Source organism: Gorilla gorilla, chromosome 11, assembly GCF_029281585.2.
Source record: "Gorilla gorilla gorilla isolate KB3781 chromosome 11, NHGRI_mGorGor1-v2.1_pri, whole genome shotgun sequence".
Classification (NCBI taxonomy): domain Eukaryota; kingdom Metazoa; phylum Chordata; class Mammalia; order Primates; family Hominidae; genus Gorilla; species Gorilla gorilla.
In genome coordinates, this window is record NC_073235.2 from 142,572,166 (window position 1) to 142,588,042 (window position 15,877).

The 15,877-nt window shown below is 50.2% G+C and overlaps 1 protein-coding gene across 2 annotated transcripts in view; it reads right to left on the minus strand.

Annotated features, from left to right (window-relative positions):
• NDUFA10 (NADH:ubiquinone oxidoreductase subunit A10) overlaps positions 1-15,877 on the minus strand; it is a 146,138-nt gene that overhangs the window by 15,536 nt on the left and 114,725 nt on the right. For both annotated transcript variants that reach the window (XM_055379013.2, XM_055379014.2), the window contains exon 10: positions 905-1,014. In XM_055379013.2, the coding sequence (XP_055234988.1) occupies positions 919-1,014 (96 nt within the window). In that variant the 3' untranslated portion in view covers positions 905-918. The remainder of the gene's footprint in view (positions 1-904; positions 1,015-15,877) is intronic.

The following is a 15,877-nucleotide window of genomic DNA, read 5'->3' on the forward strand; positions in this document are numbered from 1 at the left end:
CCCAGCCTCATTCCTTCTCTCTGCCTCCCGTCCTCAGCTGCATCATTCCAGCCTCATTCCTTCTCCCTGCCTCCTGTCCTCAGCTCCATCATCCCAGCCTCATTCCTTCTCCCTGCCTCCTGTCCTCTGCTTCCACCTCCTCCCCAGGATGAGAGCCTTGCAAGTTTCCTGCCACCTCCTCTGGATCTCCCTCTCATCAGTCCCCAACACCGGATCTGTCAGTAAGATCTGTCTCCTCTGCCTCCTCCACAGCTCTCCAGCCTGGGTCCTCTTCCTTGTCCCAATGGGCCATTTCAGGACTTGGCTCCTCTTGTTCTCTGCCTTGTTGCTCTGTCAACAGTCCCCACGCCAGCTTCTACTGCCAATGCCCCCTCCTGCATTCCTCGGTCTCTGTGGCTGTCCCTTCTGACCTTCTCTATGGAGTCCCCTTTTCTCCCTCACCAACATTCTCTCCTTGACCCTGGCCTCTTCTCTCACCATGGCTGTCTTTTGATAATGTCATATCTTTTTATGGCTGAAACATATGAGCCACCAACTCCCAAATCAGGAGCCCTCTTCCATGATGAATATGGCTACAGGCACGATCCTGAGGCACCTCAAATTTAGCAGGTCCCAAGTGGAACACGAAGTCTCTTCCCACAACCCTGACCCCTTCTTCAGGAAGCAGCTCAGGTAAAGACACCCCATCCACCCAGTCGCCCAAACCAGAAACCCAGAACCCAGTTTCCCAGTCTCTCCTTCACCCCCACATCTATCTTAGCCGGGCACTGGCTTTCAGTGCCCTGTAGAGAAGAATCTTGCCTTCACCCTCTCTTCCTTATCCTCACCATCCATCACTGACCCAGTCCACGTCCCATCCTCCCTCTCCAGGATGCCTGCCAGGCCTCTGCCCCAACTCACTTACCTATTCCCAGGCACTTAGGAGTCTTCTCCATGCACAGACCATTCTGAGAACAGGGAGCCCAGTGGAGAACTGAGTAGGCTGACCCATCTGTGCTCCTGGTCTGCTGGGACCTAGAGACGAAGAGGACAGTGACCACAGAGCATATGAGTGAGGAGGGCAGCCTGAGCTCTGTGCAGGTGTAGGTGGGGTTTTACTCCACACTCATAGGTTCTGAAGCCAGGGCAGCAATTTCAAAAGTGATAGGTTAGGGGAGAAACTATAAAATGAAAACACACAGTCCCTTGTTCACAAAACAGGGAAAACTGCTCTTAACAGTGTTAAAAAACAAAACTTTTCCTTTTCCTCTGTTCTCTCGAATAATTTACCATTGTTATTTGCTACTTAAGGTCATCCTAAGTAAAGAAAATTTCAATTTTTATGTTTTAGCTGAATTTTACTGTTCATTTTATATTGTGCAATGTCAGTTTTAAATACAAATATAAAAGCATTAGATCCCCATGCAGAAACACAGAGATTACACGATTCCTATTTTGTAGCTCACATATGTATGTATATTTAATTTTTACCTGAACAGTGGAAGTGCTGTGCAAAACTAAATCAAGGGTTTTGATTTCACTTCTCGATACTGGCCGCGCTACTGCCTTCTTGACACTGCCTGCAGCTTACTGGTGAAAATGGAAGAACTGAAAGAAGGAACTGTGGCTTTTCCTGTCTTCTTTCCGTCCATGCATTGTTTTCAGTGTAAGTGCTTGGCTAATACAGGAAAGTAGAATAAGTAAGAAAAAGTACAATAGGGTCCTTGGTTGTTGGTGTTATTCACAAGGCCACTGCCTTCTTTCTACATTTGAAGTGGACTCATGTGGAAGGTGTGGCTTTCCCACAGACTCAGTGGCAAACACACACAGTGACCTGTTCCTGGCCTCGAGTCCTGCTGGTCTCCCATGCATCCTAGGGTCACTGGAATTCTGTGCTCACTGTGTCACCAATGCCGCGTGTGAATGGAGAGGCAAGGAATGGCAGACGTGCATATCATGCAAATCTCCTGTGCTCCTGCCCCTGCTGTGCAGTGCTTCCAAAACACAAGTTCAAAGGTAAAGGTATCAAGATTCAGGGCAGACCTGGCCGAGCATTAAGCCCAGCACAGAGCCCTTCTTAAGTGCGAGGCCCCATGAGATTGCACACCTGTGAAGCTAGCAGTACCCTCGTCTTAACTGCAATTGACAGGAAATTCAAGGGTAGAGGAGCATGTTAAACAACGCCACAAGGACACAGTAAATCCAGGGTTGGGGGCACTGCAGCCAATGACCCAGTCACTGCAACCAGCCAGTGGGGCCACGGAAGGGAGGAAAGAGGCTGAAACAGGTTCCATCATCGGAAATGCGAACTTGTTTGGCTCCTAATTCAAACAAACCAACTGTAAAAACACATCTCCGGATAATTAGGGAAACTTGGATATGAACTTGTATTTGATGCTATAGAGGTAAAGGAAGTCTTCTTAGTTTAGAGTGAAGGATAGTCATATGTGTTGTGGTTACGTGGGGAAAATGCCCGATCCGTGAAAGATGCAGACCAAGTCATCTGTAAGTCAAACGACAAGATGTTTGGGATTTGATGTATTTTAGAAAAAAACAGCAGGGGAATAGTTGGCACAAGATTGGCAAAATATTGAAAATGTTTGAATCTCAGAGGTTCATCATTTTATCCTACTTTTTAAGAAGTTTTTTAAATGTTCTATAACAGAAAGAAGGAAAATAACATATGTATGTGTGTATGTGTGTGTACTTATTATGTATTCCTTAAACAAATATTTTCTTTCAGTTTATAAGGAATTATATTTTCAACACTGAATAATTACCTTATTTTGCAATAAATTAGTAAGCAGTTAATGAAGACTGAACTATGATCCACACATGAGAGCTTTGGCATGGAAATCACTTTTTATCTCAACTTCGTATCCCTTCTTTTCATTTCTTCGAGCAATATGGAAAATTTCCCAGCATGTAGGACACACTATAATGTTCTTTCTTGAAGATGTAACTCTATACATTGCAGTAGCTAATTATTCAAGTTTTTATTTAGTAAAAATTCAAGAAAAATCCTATTTTTATTAGAAATTCTATCACTAAAATTATTTGTGATAAATTGATTCTTCCCATGACTCTTTAGGGAAAAAATACATTTTTAGATCATACTTTTTCTTGAAGTGAAAAAAAAAATTAACATGCACGTACCACACACATGTAAATTAGAGACAAGTTTAGACACAGGAGTAGATTGGATTTGCCTAAATATGGCCTCAGATTAATAAAACCAAAGGGGGAAAAGCTGACTATTTTTGTTGTTGTTATTGACAAGTGTCCATTATATTTTGAAAAGCATCCATACTTGATGAAGTGCTGGAGGGCCGAAGAGCGTCCCAGGCTTCCGGATTCCAGGCCGGCAGCTTCCCTCTGAATTCAGTTCCTCTCCTGGGCCCTCCTCCTCCTCCTCTTCTTCTTACCTAACTGCCTGTCCCCAGACCTAAAGCCACCAAACCCTGCTGTTGGGAGGCCCTGAAGACTGATGGCCGCCCTGGAGGTCACTCAGCCCCCAGAGACTGCAGCACCCAGGCTGGTAGTGGGAGCGAGCCAGGTTCACCCCTCCCTCTGCCATCCCAGCCTCAGCTCCAGAAGCACGCGCATCCCCTGGGGCACACAGCCCCTTCCCGCACCCCTTCAGTTCCTTCCCTTCTGGGATCCCTCTTCCTTTCATCAGCAGGACACCGGGAGAAGGAACCATCCCTACCAGGAAAACTGGAATGGCTTTGGTGTCTGGCTAAGCTGGAATATAGAGCCAGGCTGCCTGCTCTGTGAGAAAATGGAACTGCAGGAACCACCCAGGGCCCAGCTCACAGACGGAGCAAGAGCAAGGACTGTTCAGAACCACCCAGGGCCCAGCTCACAAATGGAGTCAGGACTGTTCAGGGTTACGCAGTCATGGGCATTTCTCCTCCACTTCCCAATACTCTGCAATAAAATCACGATGTTTATACCAAGGAGGTTATAAAATGAGAGAACGTGTTCCTCTGAAGTCTACAATGGCATTTCCTACAGCACCTAGAAAGCCAAGTCCCTTACAGCACTCAGGAGGCGCTCAGGCTGCACCCGGGGCTGTCTGGAGGAGGCGCTGCCCCTGCCTGCCAGCCTCCAGAATCAGGAAGGTGGCCCCGAGGGAGCTGCCTACACACACTCTGCTCTTTTTGTCAGCCCCCGGCCCACAAGTGAATTCCCAGGACTGGGAGCTGATGCCGTATTTACGAGCTTTGTTCCTGGTGAGGTTGAACCCTGGGGCTTCCAACCCCAAAAGAGATCAGACCCGAAGAGGGCACCAGCAGGGGCAGGCAAGGAACGCCTCTCCAGGAATGCCTCTCCTTCCTCTCCTTCCCTCTCTTGCACTGGTGAGCATGTGGACATGTCCTGTGATTGCAGGTTCCTGCTACTTAGTGCCACTGCATCACAGGCAAGGTGAGAAGAGCAAGATGCAGGTGTCAACTCTGCATCATCTTGGAAACCACATTCACGAGTGCACAACAAAGTCCTACACAGATGGGGCAAGGACCACAGAAGAATAACTGTCATCATACGAAAGCACAGCAAGCATTTTTCTGAGCTTACAGTGTGCCAGCCCTGTCTCCTTCTCTCCACATGTAAAGGGGTGTGAAGGAGGGGTGTGATGGAAGGATGGGATGGAGGGGTGTGGAGGGGTGTGATGGAGGGGTGTGGAGGGGTGTGATGGAGGTGTGATGGAGGAGTGTGATAGACGGGTGTGAAGGGGTGTGATGGAGGGGTGTGGCAGGGTGTGATGGAGGGACGTGATGGAGGGGTGTGGAGGGGTGTGATGGAGGGACGTGATGGAGGGGTGTGGAGGGGTGTGGAGGGGTGTGGAGGGGTGTGGAGGGGTGTGATGGAGGGCTGTGATGGAGAGGTGTGGAAAGGTGTAAAGGAGGGGTGTGATGGAGGGGTGTGATGCAGGAGTATGATGGAGGGGTGTGGAGGGGTGTGGTGGAGGGGTGTGGAGGGGTGTGATGGAGGGGTGTGGAGGGGTGTGATGGAGGGGTGTGGAGGGGTGTAAAGGAGGGGTGTGGCGGAGGGGTGTGATGCAGGAGTATGATGGAGGGGTGTGGAGGAGTGTGGCAGGGTGTGATGGAGGGGTGTGATGTAGGTGTGTGATGGAGGGGTGTGGAAGGGTGTAATGGAGGGATGTGATGGAGGAGTGTGGAGGGGTGTAAAGGAGGAGTGTGATGGAGGGTGTGGTGGGGTGTGAGGGAGGGGTGTGATGGAGGAATGTGGAGGGTTGTGATTGAGGGGTGTGGTGGAAGGGAGTCATGGAGGGGTGTAAAGGAAGGGTGTGATGGAGGGGTGTGGAGGAGTGTGGCAGCCTGTGATGGAGAGGTATGATGGAGGGGTGTGATGGAGGGGTGTGGAGGGGTGTGATGGAGGGGTGTGATGGAGGGGAGTCATGGAGGGGTGTAAAGGAGGGGTATGATGGAGGGGTGTGATGGAGGAGTGTGGAGGGGTGTGGAGGGGTGTGGAGGGGTGTGGAGGGGTGTGATGGAGGGGTGTGGAGGGGTGTGGTGGAGGGGTGTGGAGGGGTGTGATGGAGGGGTGTGGAGGGGTGTGGTGGAGGGGTGTGGAGGGGTGTGGAGGGGTGTGGTGGAGGGGTGTGGAGGGGTGTGATGGAGGGGTGTGGAGGGGTGTGGTGGAGGGGTGTGGAGGGGTGTGGTGGAGGGGTGTGGAGGGGTGTGATGGAGGGGTGTGGAGGGGTGTGGTGGAGGGGTGTGGAGGGGTGTGGTGGAGGGGTGTGGAGGGGTGTGGTGGAGGGGTGTGGAGGGGTGTGATGGAGGGGTGTGGAGGGGTGTGGTGGAGGGGTGTGGAGGGGTGTGGTGGAGGGGTGTGGAGGGGTGTGATGGAGGGGTGTGGAGGGGTGTGGAGGGGTGTGATGGAGGGGTGTGGAGGGGTGTGATGGAGGGGTGTGGAGGGGTGTGATGGAGGGGTGTGGAGGGGTGTGGTGGAGGGGTGTGGAGGGGTGTGGTGGAGGGGTGTGGAGGGGTGTGATGGAGGGGTGTGGAGGGGTGTGGAGGGGTGTGATGGAGGGGTGTGGAGGGGTGTGGAGGGGTGTGATGGAGGGGTGTGGAGGGGTGTGATGGAGGGGTGTGGAGGGGTGTGGAGGGGTGTGATGGAGGGGTGTGGTGGAGGGGTGTGGAGGGGTGTGGTGGAGGGGTGTGGAGGGGTGTGGTGGAGGGGTGTGGAGGGGTGTGGAGGGGTGTGATGGAGGGGTGTGGTGGAGGGGTGTGGAGGGGTGTGGTGGAGGGGTGTGGAGGGGTGTGGTGGAGGGGTGTGGAGGGGTGTGATGGAGGGGTGTGGAGGGGTGTGGAGGGGTGTGATGGAGGGGTGTGGAGGGGTGTGATGGAGGGGTGTGGAGGGGTGTGGTGGAGGGGTGTGGAGGGGTGTGGTGGAGGAATGTGGAGGGTTGTGATGGAGGGGTGTGACAGAGGGGTGTGATGGTCCCTTCCACAATTGCCAGGATGAAACAGAAAACTGTGCCACTAGAGCTTCCAGGCCAGGTACCTGGAAAATGGTTGATAGTTATTTTTATTCTAGGCAAAACAAGTCTCCAACTCAACAAAGTCAGTTAGTAAGGCAGGTGGACATCAGAGCCAAAGCAATGAGCCACTGGGCCACCCTGCACATCCCTGAGGGTAGAGAAGCTCCTGGGCCTCAATGCAACACTTAAGGGAGTGAGAGGCTGAATGGACAATGTCCAGCCCAGATGTAAAAACAGAATTCCACGACCTGCAGCATCCAGCACACAAAACCCATCATCATCCACAGTCACCAGCCCAGAAAGCCCACCCATCATCCACAGTCACCAGCCGGGAAGCCCACCAATCATCCACAGTCAGTAGGCCGGGAGGCCCACCCATCTTACAAAGTCACTAGCCTGGGAAGTTATCTTCCCATTATCTGGGTGGGTACCATCTAATCAGCTCCCAGAGAGGCTAGAATAAAGCAAGCAGAAGAAAGTGGAATGAGCAGACTTGCTGAGTCTTCCAGCCTTCATCTTTCTCCCATGGTGGATGCTTCCTGCCCCTGAACATCAGACTCCAAGTTCTTCAGCTTTTGGACTCTTGGACTTACATCAGTGGTTTGCCAGGGGGGTCTCGGGCCTTCAGCCACAGACTGAAGGCTGTACTGTTGGCTTCCCTACTTTTGAGGTTTTGGGACTTGGACTTTCTTCTCAGCTTGCAGACAGACTATTGTGGGACTTCACCTTGTGATCGTGTGAGTCAATACTCCTTAATGAACTCCCCTTCATATATATATATATATATATTTATCCTATTAGTTCTGTCCCTCTGGAGAACCTTGACTAATACAGGCCTCTAGCCAGGGCACACCTGAGCCTCCCCGTTTTCCTACCATGAAGCTTCCCCATTCCTCTGCTTATCTTTGTCTCTGCCTAATGCAGGTGATAATGGCTGCCTCCCTGCTATAGCAAGCTCTGAGTAGGTAACCTGTGCTTTTCTCATTGGGTGGTCTTTTCTTCCATAGAAAAAAAAAAACCTATGTGTGTGGGCTGGGGTGGGGAAGTCACCCACATAGCCCAGCAAAGCTGAGTGACACTGATGGGTGGGTGTAGAACCTTGTCAGATCCCCTGGCATTGCCGATATGGAGAGTGGTCTGGCTAGAAGATCAAACCAGCCACCACATTCCCTGAAGCCAAAGCCTAATCCAGAGCAAGGCCCTCACTCTCTTCAATTCTGTGACGGTAAAGCTAGAGAAGGAAGTTGCAGAAGCAAAGCCTGGAGCCAGCAGAGGTTGACTCAGGAGGCTGAAGGAAAGAAGCCATCTTCATCACACAAAGGTGCAAGGTGAAGTAGCAAGTGCTGATGGAGACACTGCAGCAAGTTATACAGAAGATCTAGCTGAGAACATGGATGTAGGTGGTTACACTAAACAACAGATTTTCAATGTAGAAGAAACAGCTTTCTGTTGGAAAAAGATGCCATCTAGGACTTTCATAGCTAGAGATAAGTCAATGCAGGGCTTCAAAGGACAAGCTGACTCTCTGGTTAGGGGCATTATGCTGTGCCTTCAAACTGAAGCCAACACTCTTTTCCATTCTGAAAAATCCTAGGACCCTTAAAAATTATGCTACATTGACTCCCCCATGCTCTACAAATGAAACAACAATGGCTGGGTGGCAGTGGCTCGCATCTGTAATCCCAGCACTTTGGGAGGCAGAAGGATTGCTTAAGCCCAGGAGTTTGAGGCTGCAGTGAGCTATGATGACGCCACTGCCTGGGTGACAGAGTGAGACCTTGTCCCCAAAATAATACTAGTAATAAATGGAATAAGAAAGCCTGGATGACAGCACATCTCTTTATAGCATGATTCACGAAGTATTTTAAGCCCACTGTTGTGACCTACTGCTCAGAAAAAAAAGATTCCCCTGAAAATGCTACCGCTCACTGACAATGCACCTGCCCCCCAAGAGCTCTGATGGAGAGGCATAAGGAGGTTCATGTTGTTTTCACAGCTGCTAATACAACATCCATTCTTCAGCCCATGAACTGAGGGGTGATCTGACTTTCAAGTTTCATTATTGAAGAAACACATTTTGTAAGGCTATAGCTGACATAGATAGTGGTTCCTCTGATGGATCTGGGCAAAGTCAATTGAAAACCTTCTGGAAAGGATTCGTCATTCTAGATGCCAGTAAGAACATTTTTGATTCATGGGAGGAAGTCAAAATGTCAACATTAACAAGAGTTTAAAAGAAGTTGATTCCAACCCTCATAGGTGACTTAAGGGGTTCAAGACTTCAGTGGAGGAAGCAACTGCAGATGTAGTGGAAACGACAAGGGAGCTAGAATCAGAAGTGGAGCCTGAAGATGGGACGGAACTGCTGCAATCTCAGGAGAAAACGTGAGTGAATGAGGAATTGCTTCTTGTGAATGAGCGGAGAAAGTGGTTTCATGAGATGGAACCTACTCCTGGTGAAGATGTCGTGACCGTTGCTGAAATGACAACAAAGGATTCTGAATATTACATAAACTTCGTTAATAAAGCAGTGGCAGGGAGATTTACTCTCAATTTTAAAACTTAAAATTTTAATTTTAAAAGAAGTTCTACTATGGATAAAATGCTATCAAATAGAATCTCAAGCAACAGAGAAATCTTTCACGAAAGAAAGTGTCAACAGACGCAGCAAACTTCATTGTTGTCTTATTTTAAGAAGTTGCCACAGCCACCCCAATCTTCAGCAGCCACTACCCTATGCAGTCAGCAGCCACCAACTCCAGACAAAACCCTCCAGCAGTGAAATGATTACAACTTGCAGAAGGCTCTGATGATTGTTGGCATTTTTTAGCAATAAAGTATTTTTAAGGTGAGGTATGCACATTGTTTTTGTGAGACGTAATACTATTTGCACACTGAATAGACTATAGTACAGTATAAATATAGCTTTTATATGCCCTGGAAAACCAAAACATCTGTGCAACTTACCTTTTTGCAACATTCACTTTGTTGCAGTGGTCTGGAACTGAACCCGCAATACCCCAAAGGTATGTCTGTACACACTTGTACACTCTGTGTCCACAGGACTGGGCTTGTGCTCTAAAATACATTTCTCATCCTGAGTGGGAACGGCCTTGTTCTGTGCATGCCTGGTGTGCGCTGTTTGTGGGACCTTAGGCAAAGGTAATTTGGTGACACCGTTTAGCGACAGGGTGGTTCCTGAGGCAAACAAAGCACCCGGACCTGCAGTCCAGACCCAAAGCGGCCCTGAGAGCCACTCCTTGGAAACAGCCAGGATTCCTGCGGAAGGGGGCTGGGCTCCTGCTCCCCTGAATGCAGATTTGACTTGATTTTAATTAAAACTAAGAGACAGCAGGAGCCCAGCCGATATTTGGGCTGCAGTTGGCCATTGCACTCAATCCATACAACGCCCTTTCACGTCAGACACATGCCTGTTTCACAGACGTGGAAACGCAGGCCCGGAACTCACATGGGCAATGAGTGGCTGTGGTGGAAATCCAGAGCACGCTCTCGTCTGACCCAGCTCACCTCACCCCTGCTTGGTGAGGTCACCCTAAGGCTCCGAGGCTTCCCGGGCTCACAGCTGAACATGACACAGGGCAGCTGGTGAGACGTGCGCTCCTTCCCCACTAAGGAACATTTCTCTAGAAAACCAGACTTCTCATGAGTGCTTTGGACCCTAAAACACCTTTCAGGAATGTGGCCATAGAACGTCAGCATGGGGGGCTTGTATATTACGTTGAGCTCAGGGTGAGGAGGCTCCTTCTGCATTTTACCTGGAGGTGACCAGGAAGGGCCTTGGCCACCTCAGCCCAGCCAACCTGCAGTCACGATGGACAGAATGATCCCACAGTCCCTGCCCTCCCTGGGCTGCTCTGCATGTCCCAGGACAGGGCAGCTCCTGATGCTTCTGGAGTGAGGCTCTGGGTGAAAGTCTGTTTTTCTATAAGGCCAGACATAAGGCGTGAGCATGCCTGACAAATAAGGCTGGACGCTGCCCTGTTGAAAAGGGGAAAGGAGATCATCTGGAAGCATTTTATAAGGAAAAGAATGTCAATTATACCTATTATATGTATATTCAGAAAATCTTTGCAGTTTGGAAAATGTGTCCCAGCTCTGCCATTTCTTCCCACTTCCTGCAATTTCCTGCCCCATTGTCAAGATATTCTAAAAGCCAGTTTCTTCCCTTCTCACAGATGGGTCCTTTTTGTTGGCAGCTGCCGGTTTCTAACCGGGCCCTGCTGGAACAGAATCACTTTGGGCTGAGAGTGGGGTAGAGAAGGTCCCAAGCTCTTCCATGCAGGGGAGAACTTTATGTCATTGAGATCAGGTGGGGCAGGGGCCGCCTGGCCTCAGGGCTGCAGAGAACCAGGGGCGGGCAATGGTAACAGAGGGGCAACACAGAGTCCAGACGCCCTGGATGATGCAGGCGTCTGCCCATCCCAGGGAGCCCAGGCTGTCCTGAGCGCATGGGGTCACTCCAGGAACACAGAACTACAGGAGGCCAGGCAAAGGGGGCAAGAGGAGGAGGGGTGGGGGCCTATCTCAGAGAAATTCAGGCTTTAGAGAAAGTGGTGGTACACCCCAGAGATGGCCAGAACCTTCCAGTGTGCCCCGGGGGACAATGGCCCTGAAACTTCGCCCCGTACACAACCCTAAAGGTGCCTCCTCCTTTCTTCTTCTTCTTTTTTCTTTTTAGTTATTTATTATTTATTTATTTGTTATACATATTTTTTAGACGTAGTCTCTCTCTGTCACCCAGGTTGGAGTGTAGTGGTGTGATTCTGGCTCACTGCAACCTCCGCCTCCTGGGTTCAAGCGATTATCCTGCCTCAGCCTCCTGAGTAGCTGGGATTACAGGCACACGCCATGTCCAGCTAATATTTGTATTTTTAGTAGAGTTGGGGTTTCGCCATGTTGGCCAGGCTGGTCTCGAACTCCTGACCTCAAGCGATCTGCCTGCCTCAGCCTCCCAAAGTGCTGGGATTACAGGTGTGAGCCACCATGCCCAGCCCCTGCTTTCTTCTTGTTCAGAAGGTGCCCTAGAGACTGCAGGCCCTGCCCTAGGCACGGTGCCCTCAGACCTGAGAGCCAGGGCCCCACCCCAGCCTGGTGCATCAGTGTCCTGGGGCCCCCATAACACCTGGCCACACATCAGGCGGGGCGCTTACAACAGCAGACACACTATCTTAGCTCTGAGGCTGAAGTCTGAAGTCAGGGTGTCTACACGGCTGTCTTCTCCCGGAGACTTCTAGGGGAGGGGTCCCTCCTGCCTCGTCCAGTGTCTGGTGACTCCAGGCTTCCTTGGCTTGTGGTGGGATGGCTCCGATCCCGCCTCTGCATTCACACTGGCGTCTCACTGTGTCTGTGCCTTCTGCTCTTCTGCCTCTTATATAGACAGCTGTCATTGGGAAGCCCTAATCCAGGAGGGTCTCATCTCAAAACCTTTAACTGAGCTACAAAGACCCTTTTTCCAAGTAAGTTCCCATTCACAAGCTGCAGAGGTTAGGGTATCTTTGGAAACTGCTGTTCTACCCTCTCTGCTGGGTATAAACTCACTGGATCCCTCCCAGCCCAGGGGGTTGAACGCAATGTGTGCCCGGGCCTGTTGGGGTCCCGTCTACCCCATGCAGTGTGAAGACCCCTCTAAGCGCACAGTGTGGGAAGGGGGCTTCCTCGGCCACCACACGGAAGGACAACCCTTTGAGTCTCACAGAGGACAGAGGAGGGGCAGCACTTCCAGTGGGCATTCTTGGTCCTCCCGGCTCAAAGGGCGTCTAGGTTCCGGGGATTTCCAGGCGCCACATGTGCTCCTGGGCTCCTCAGCAGCCTCGAAGATTTGCACCGGGACTCTCGGCTACCGAGGTGGAGCAGGGCGTGCATATGTGTGTGTGGTGGGGGGGTATGTGCGTCTACACGCGTGTGAGGCCAACAGCACCTGCTGTCGGTTCCGCACTGAGCAATGCTGATTGACATGTTCTTCACGGGATGCTGCCACGTCTGGGGGTTTTCGCAGCAAAGCCTGAGGTCAGTCGGATTTCCTTGCTCTTCCCCTGGTTTTGCGTGGTCCCATCTGTTAACAGACCTGGATCCTGGACACAAGCCCCATCAGAGGGAGAGCTTCCGAGGAAAGGAGGTAGGCCCAGGACAGAGGACAGAAGGCATCTGCAGATCTGCCAAGGGATGAGGCTAATTATCTCTGAAGAAGAAGAAGAAGCGGGGAGAGGAGGGGAGGGGAGGGGAAGGGAGGGGAGCAGACTGGGAGGGGAGGGGAGGGGAGGGGAGGGGAGGGGAGCAGCCTGGGAGGGGATGGGAGGGGAGGAAGCAGTCCAGGTGGGAGAGGAGGTCTCCTCCCAAGTGGAGGCCGGCCTCCCCTATGCTGCAAAAAGAGATCGCAGCCCCCGTCCTGTCCCATGCGCAGGAGGCCTGGCCTCCTGTGGTGGGATCAGAATTCCCCTAAGGAATTCCTGGAGCCCTGAGGGGTGATACCTCCAAAGTGCTCAGGGGACCTTGAAGCAGCCCTGGCCACAGATGTGTGCTGAGCCCACGACCTTCAGGGGCTCTGGGCGGGCCCTGCTCTGTGCCTAGATATTTCACACTCCAGCACACCTTTTAACAAGAACCCCCGGCCCTCCAGGTGGTTGGAAATATTACCCGGAAGGAAGTCAGTATATAATTAAAAGTCACTTAATCATCTACTGTTCAAGCTCTTAGCAAAACTGCGGCTTCAGTTGTGCCTTGCTGACTGTCTAGGCACTGACCACGCCCTGTTGATAGACGCCAAGGCCATTTTCTGGGATACTCAGGGCACCTTCACCTCAGCACCCCAGCTGACCCTTGAAATCAGAGCAACAAGGGCTCCTGAAGCACCCCAGGCCTTGAGAACACCAGACAGGGGCCCCCACGCCAATTCATGGAGTCCCCACACTTATAGTGCCTCCCATTGCTAAGGCAGGCAGGACAACATGAAGACGACCTGTTGCTAAAACACAGAGAACAGCCCAAGATTTAGAGAAAATGGCAGTGCACCCCATGGATGGCAAGAGCCATTCAGCGTGCCCCCGGAAATGCTGGCCCAGACGCTTTGCCCTGCACCCAACCCTAAAGGTGCTTCCTCCTTTCTTCTTGATGAAAAGGTGTGCTGCCTCTTCAAGGAGTACTACAAACCACCGCTCAATGAAATAAAAGAGGACACAAACAAATGGAAGAATATTCCATGCTCATGGATAGGAAGAATCAATATTGTGAAAATGGCCATACTGCACAAGGTAATTTATAGATTCAATGCCATCCCCACCAAGCTACCAATGACTTTCTTCATAAAATTGGAAAAAACTACTTTAAAGTTCATATGGAACCAAAAAAGAGCCCGCATTGCCAAGTCAATCCTAAGCCAAAAGAACAAAGCTAGAGGCATCATGCCACCTGACTTCAAACTATACTACAAGGCTACAGTAATCAAAACAGCATGGTGCTGGTGCCAAAACAGAGATATAGACCAATGGAACAGAATAGAGCCCTCAGAAACAATACCACACATCTACAACCATCCGATCTGTGACAAACCTGACAAAAACAAGAAATGGGGAAAGGATTCCCTATTTAATAAATGGTGCTGGGAAAACTGGCTAGCCGTATGTAGAAAGCTGAAACTGGATCTCTTCCTTACACCTTATACAAAAATTAATTCAAGATGGATTAAAGACTTAAATGTTAGACCTAAAACCGAAGAAAACCTAGGCAATATCATTCAGGCCATAGGCATGGGCAAGGACTTCATGACTAAAACACCAAAAGCAATGGCAACAAAAGCCAAAATTGACAAATGGGATCTAATTAAACTAAAGAGCTTCTGCACAGCAAAAGAAACTACCATCAGAGTGGACAGGCAACCTACAGAATGGGAGAAAATTTTTACGATCTACCCATCTAACAAAGGGCTAATATCCAGAATCTACAAAGAACTTAAACAAATTTACAAGAAAAAATCAAACAACCCCATCAAAAAGTGGGCAAAGGATATAAACAGACATTTCTCAAAAGAAGACATTTATGCAGCCAACAGACACACGAAAAAATGCTCGTCATCACTGGCCATCAGAGAAATGCAAATCAAAATCACAATAAGATACCATCTCACACCAGTTGGAATGGCGATCATTAAAAAGTCAGGAAACAACAGGTGCTGGAGAGGATGTGGAGAAATAGGAACACCTTTACACTGTTGGTGGGACTGTAAACTAGTTCAACCATTGTGGAAGACAGTGTGGCAATTCCTCAAGGATCTAGAACTAGAAATACCATTTGACCCAGCCATCCCATTACTGGGCATATACCCAAAGGAATATAAATCGTGCTGCTATAAAGACACATGCACACGTATGTTTATTGCGGAACTATTCACAATAGCAAAGACTTGGAACCAACCCAAATGTCCATCAATGATAGACTGGATTAAGAAAATGTGGCACATATACACCATAGAATACTATGCAGCCACAAAAAAGGATGAATTCATGTCCTTTGTAGGGACATGGATGAAGCTAGAAACCATCATTCTGAGCAAACTATCGCAAGGACAGAAAACCAAACACTGCATGTTCTCACTCATAGGTGGGAATTGAACAATGAGAACACTTGGACACAGGGTGGGGAACATCACACACCAGGGCCTGTTGTGGGGTGGGGAGAGGGGGGAGGGATAGCATTAGGAGATAGACCTAATGTAAATGACAAATTAACAGGTGCAGCACACCAACATGGCACATGTATACATACGTAACAAACCTGCACGTTGTGCACATGTACCCTAGAACTTAAAGCATAATTAAAAAAACAAAAGAAAAAGAAAAGGTGTCCTGGAGACTGCAGGCCCTGCCCCTGGGCACAGTGCTCCCAGACTTGAGAGTCAGGGCCCCACCCCAGCCTGACAGTGCCGCCCATTGCTAAGGCAGCTCCCGTCCTGTCCCATGGGGATTGAGGGCTCCCTGACTTGCTTTGTGACTTTCACAAAGAAATAGCAGGCAGGCCTTTAATTCAGCAAACCTTAAATAAGATGGCAGAATGTCCACCAATGCGCTGTTAGGAAAGGACAAGAAAATGGGATGAACTTACTGTTAACAGAGATCACTCCCTTATTTGCAATACATGAGGTACACTGAAAAGAAAGTGAGCGTGAGAGGTCTCAGTTAGAGAAGGGGCCAGGCCCTCAGTGCCCTCCACAGCCCACCTTCCCACGGGGTTGCACACCACGACAGCCATCGTGGCACCTGCACCTACCTCCCTGTTGGAAACCTGGAGTGACAAGGGTCAGTCCCTGCCCCAGGAGGAGCCCCCAAGCACCAAGTGCCCAGAGTCAGTGGATTGGTGCCCCAGCTCCCGCATCCTCTC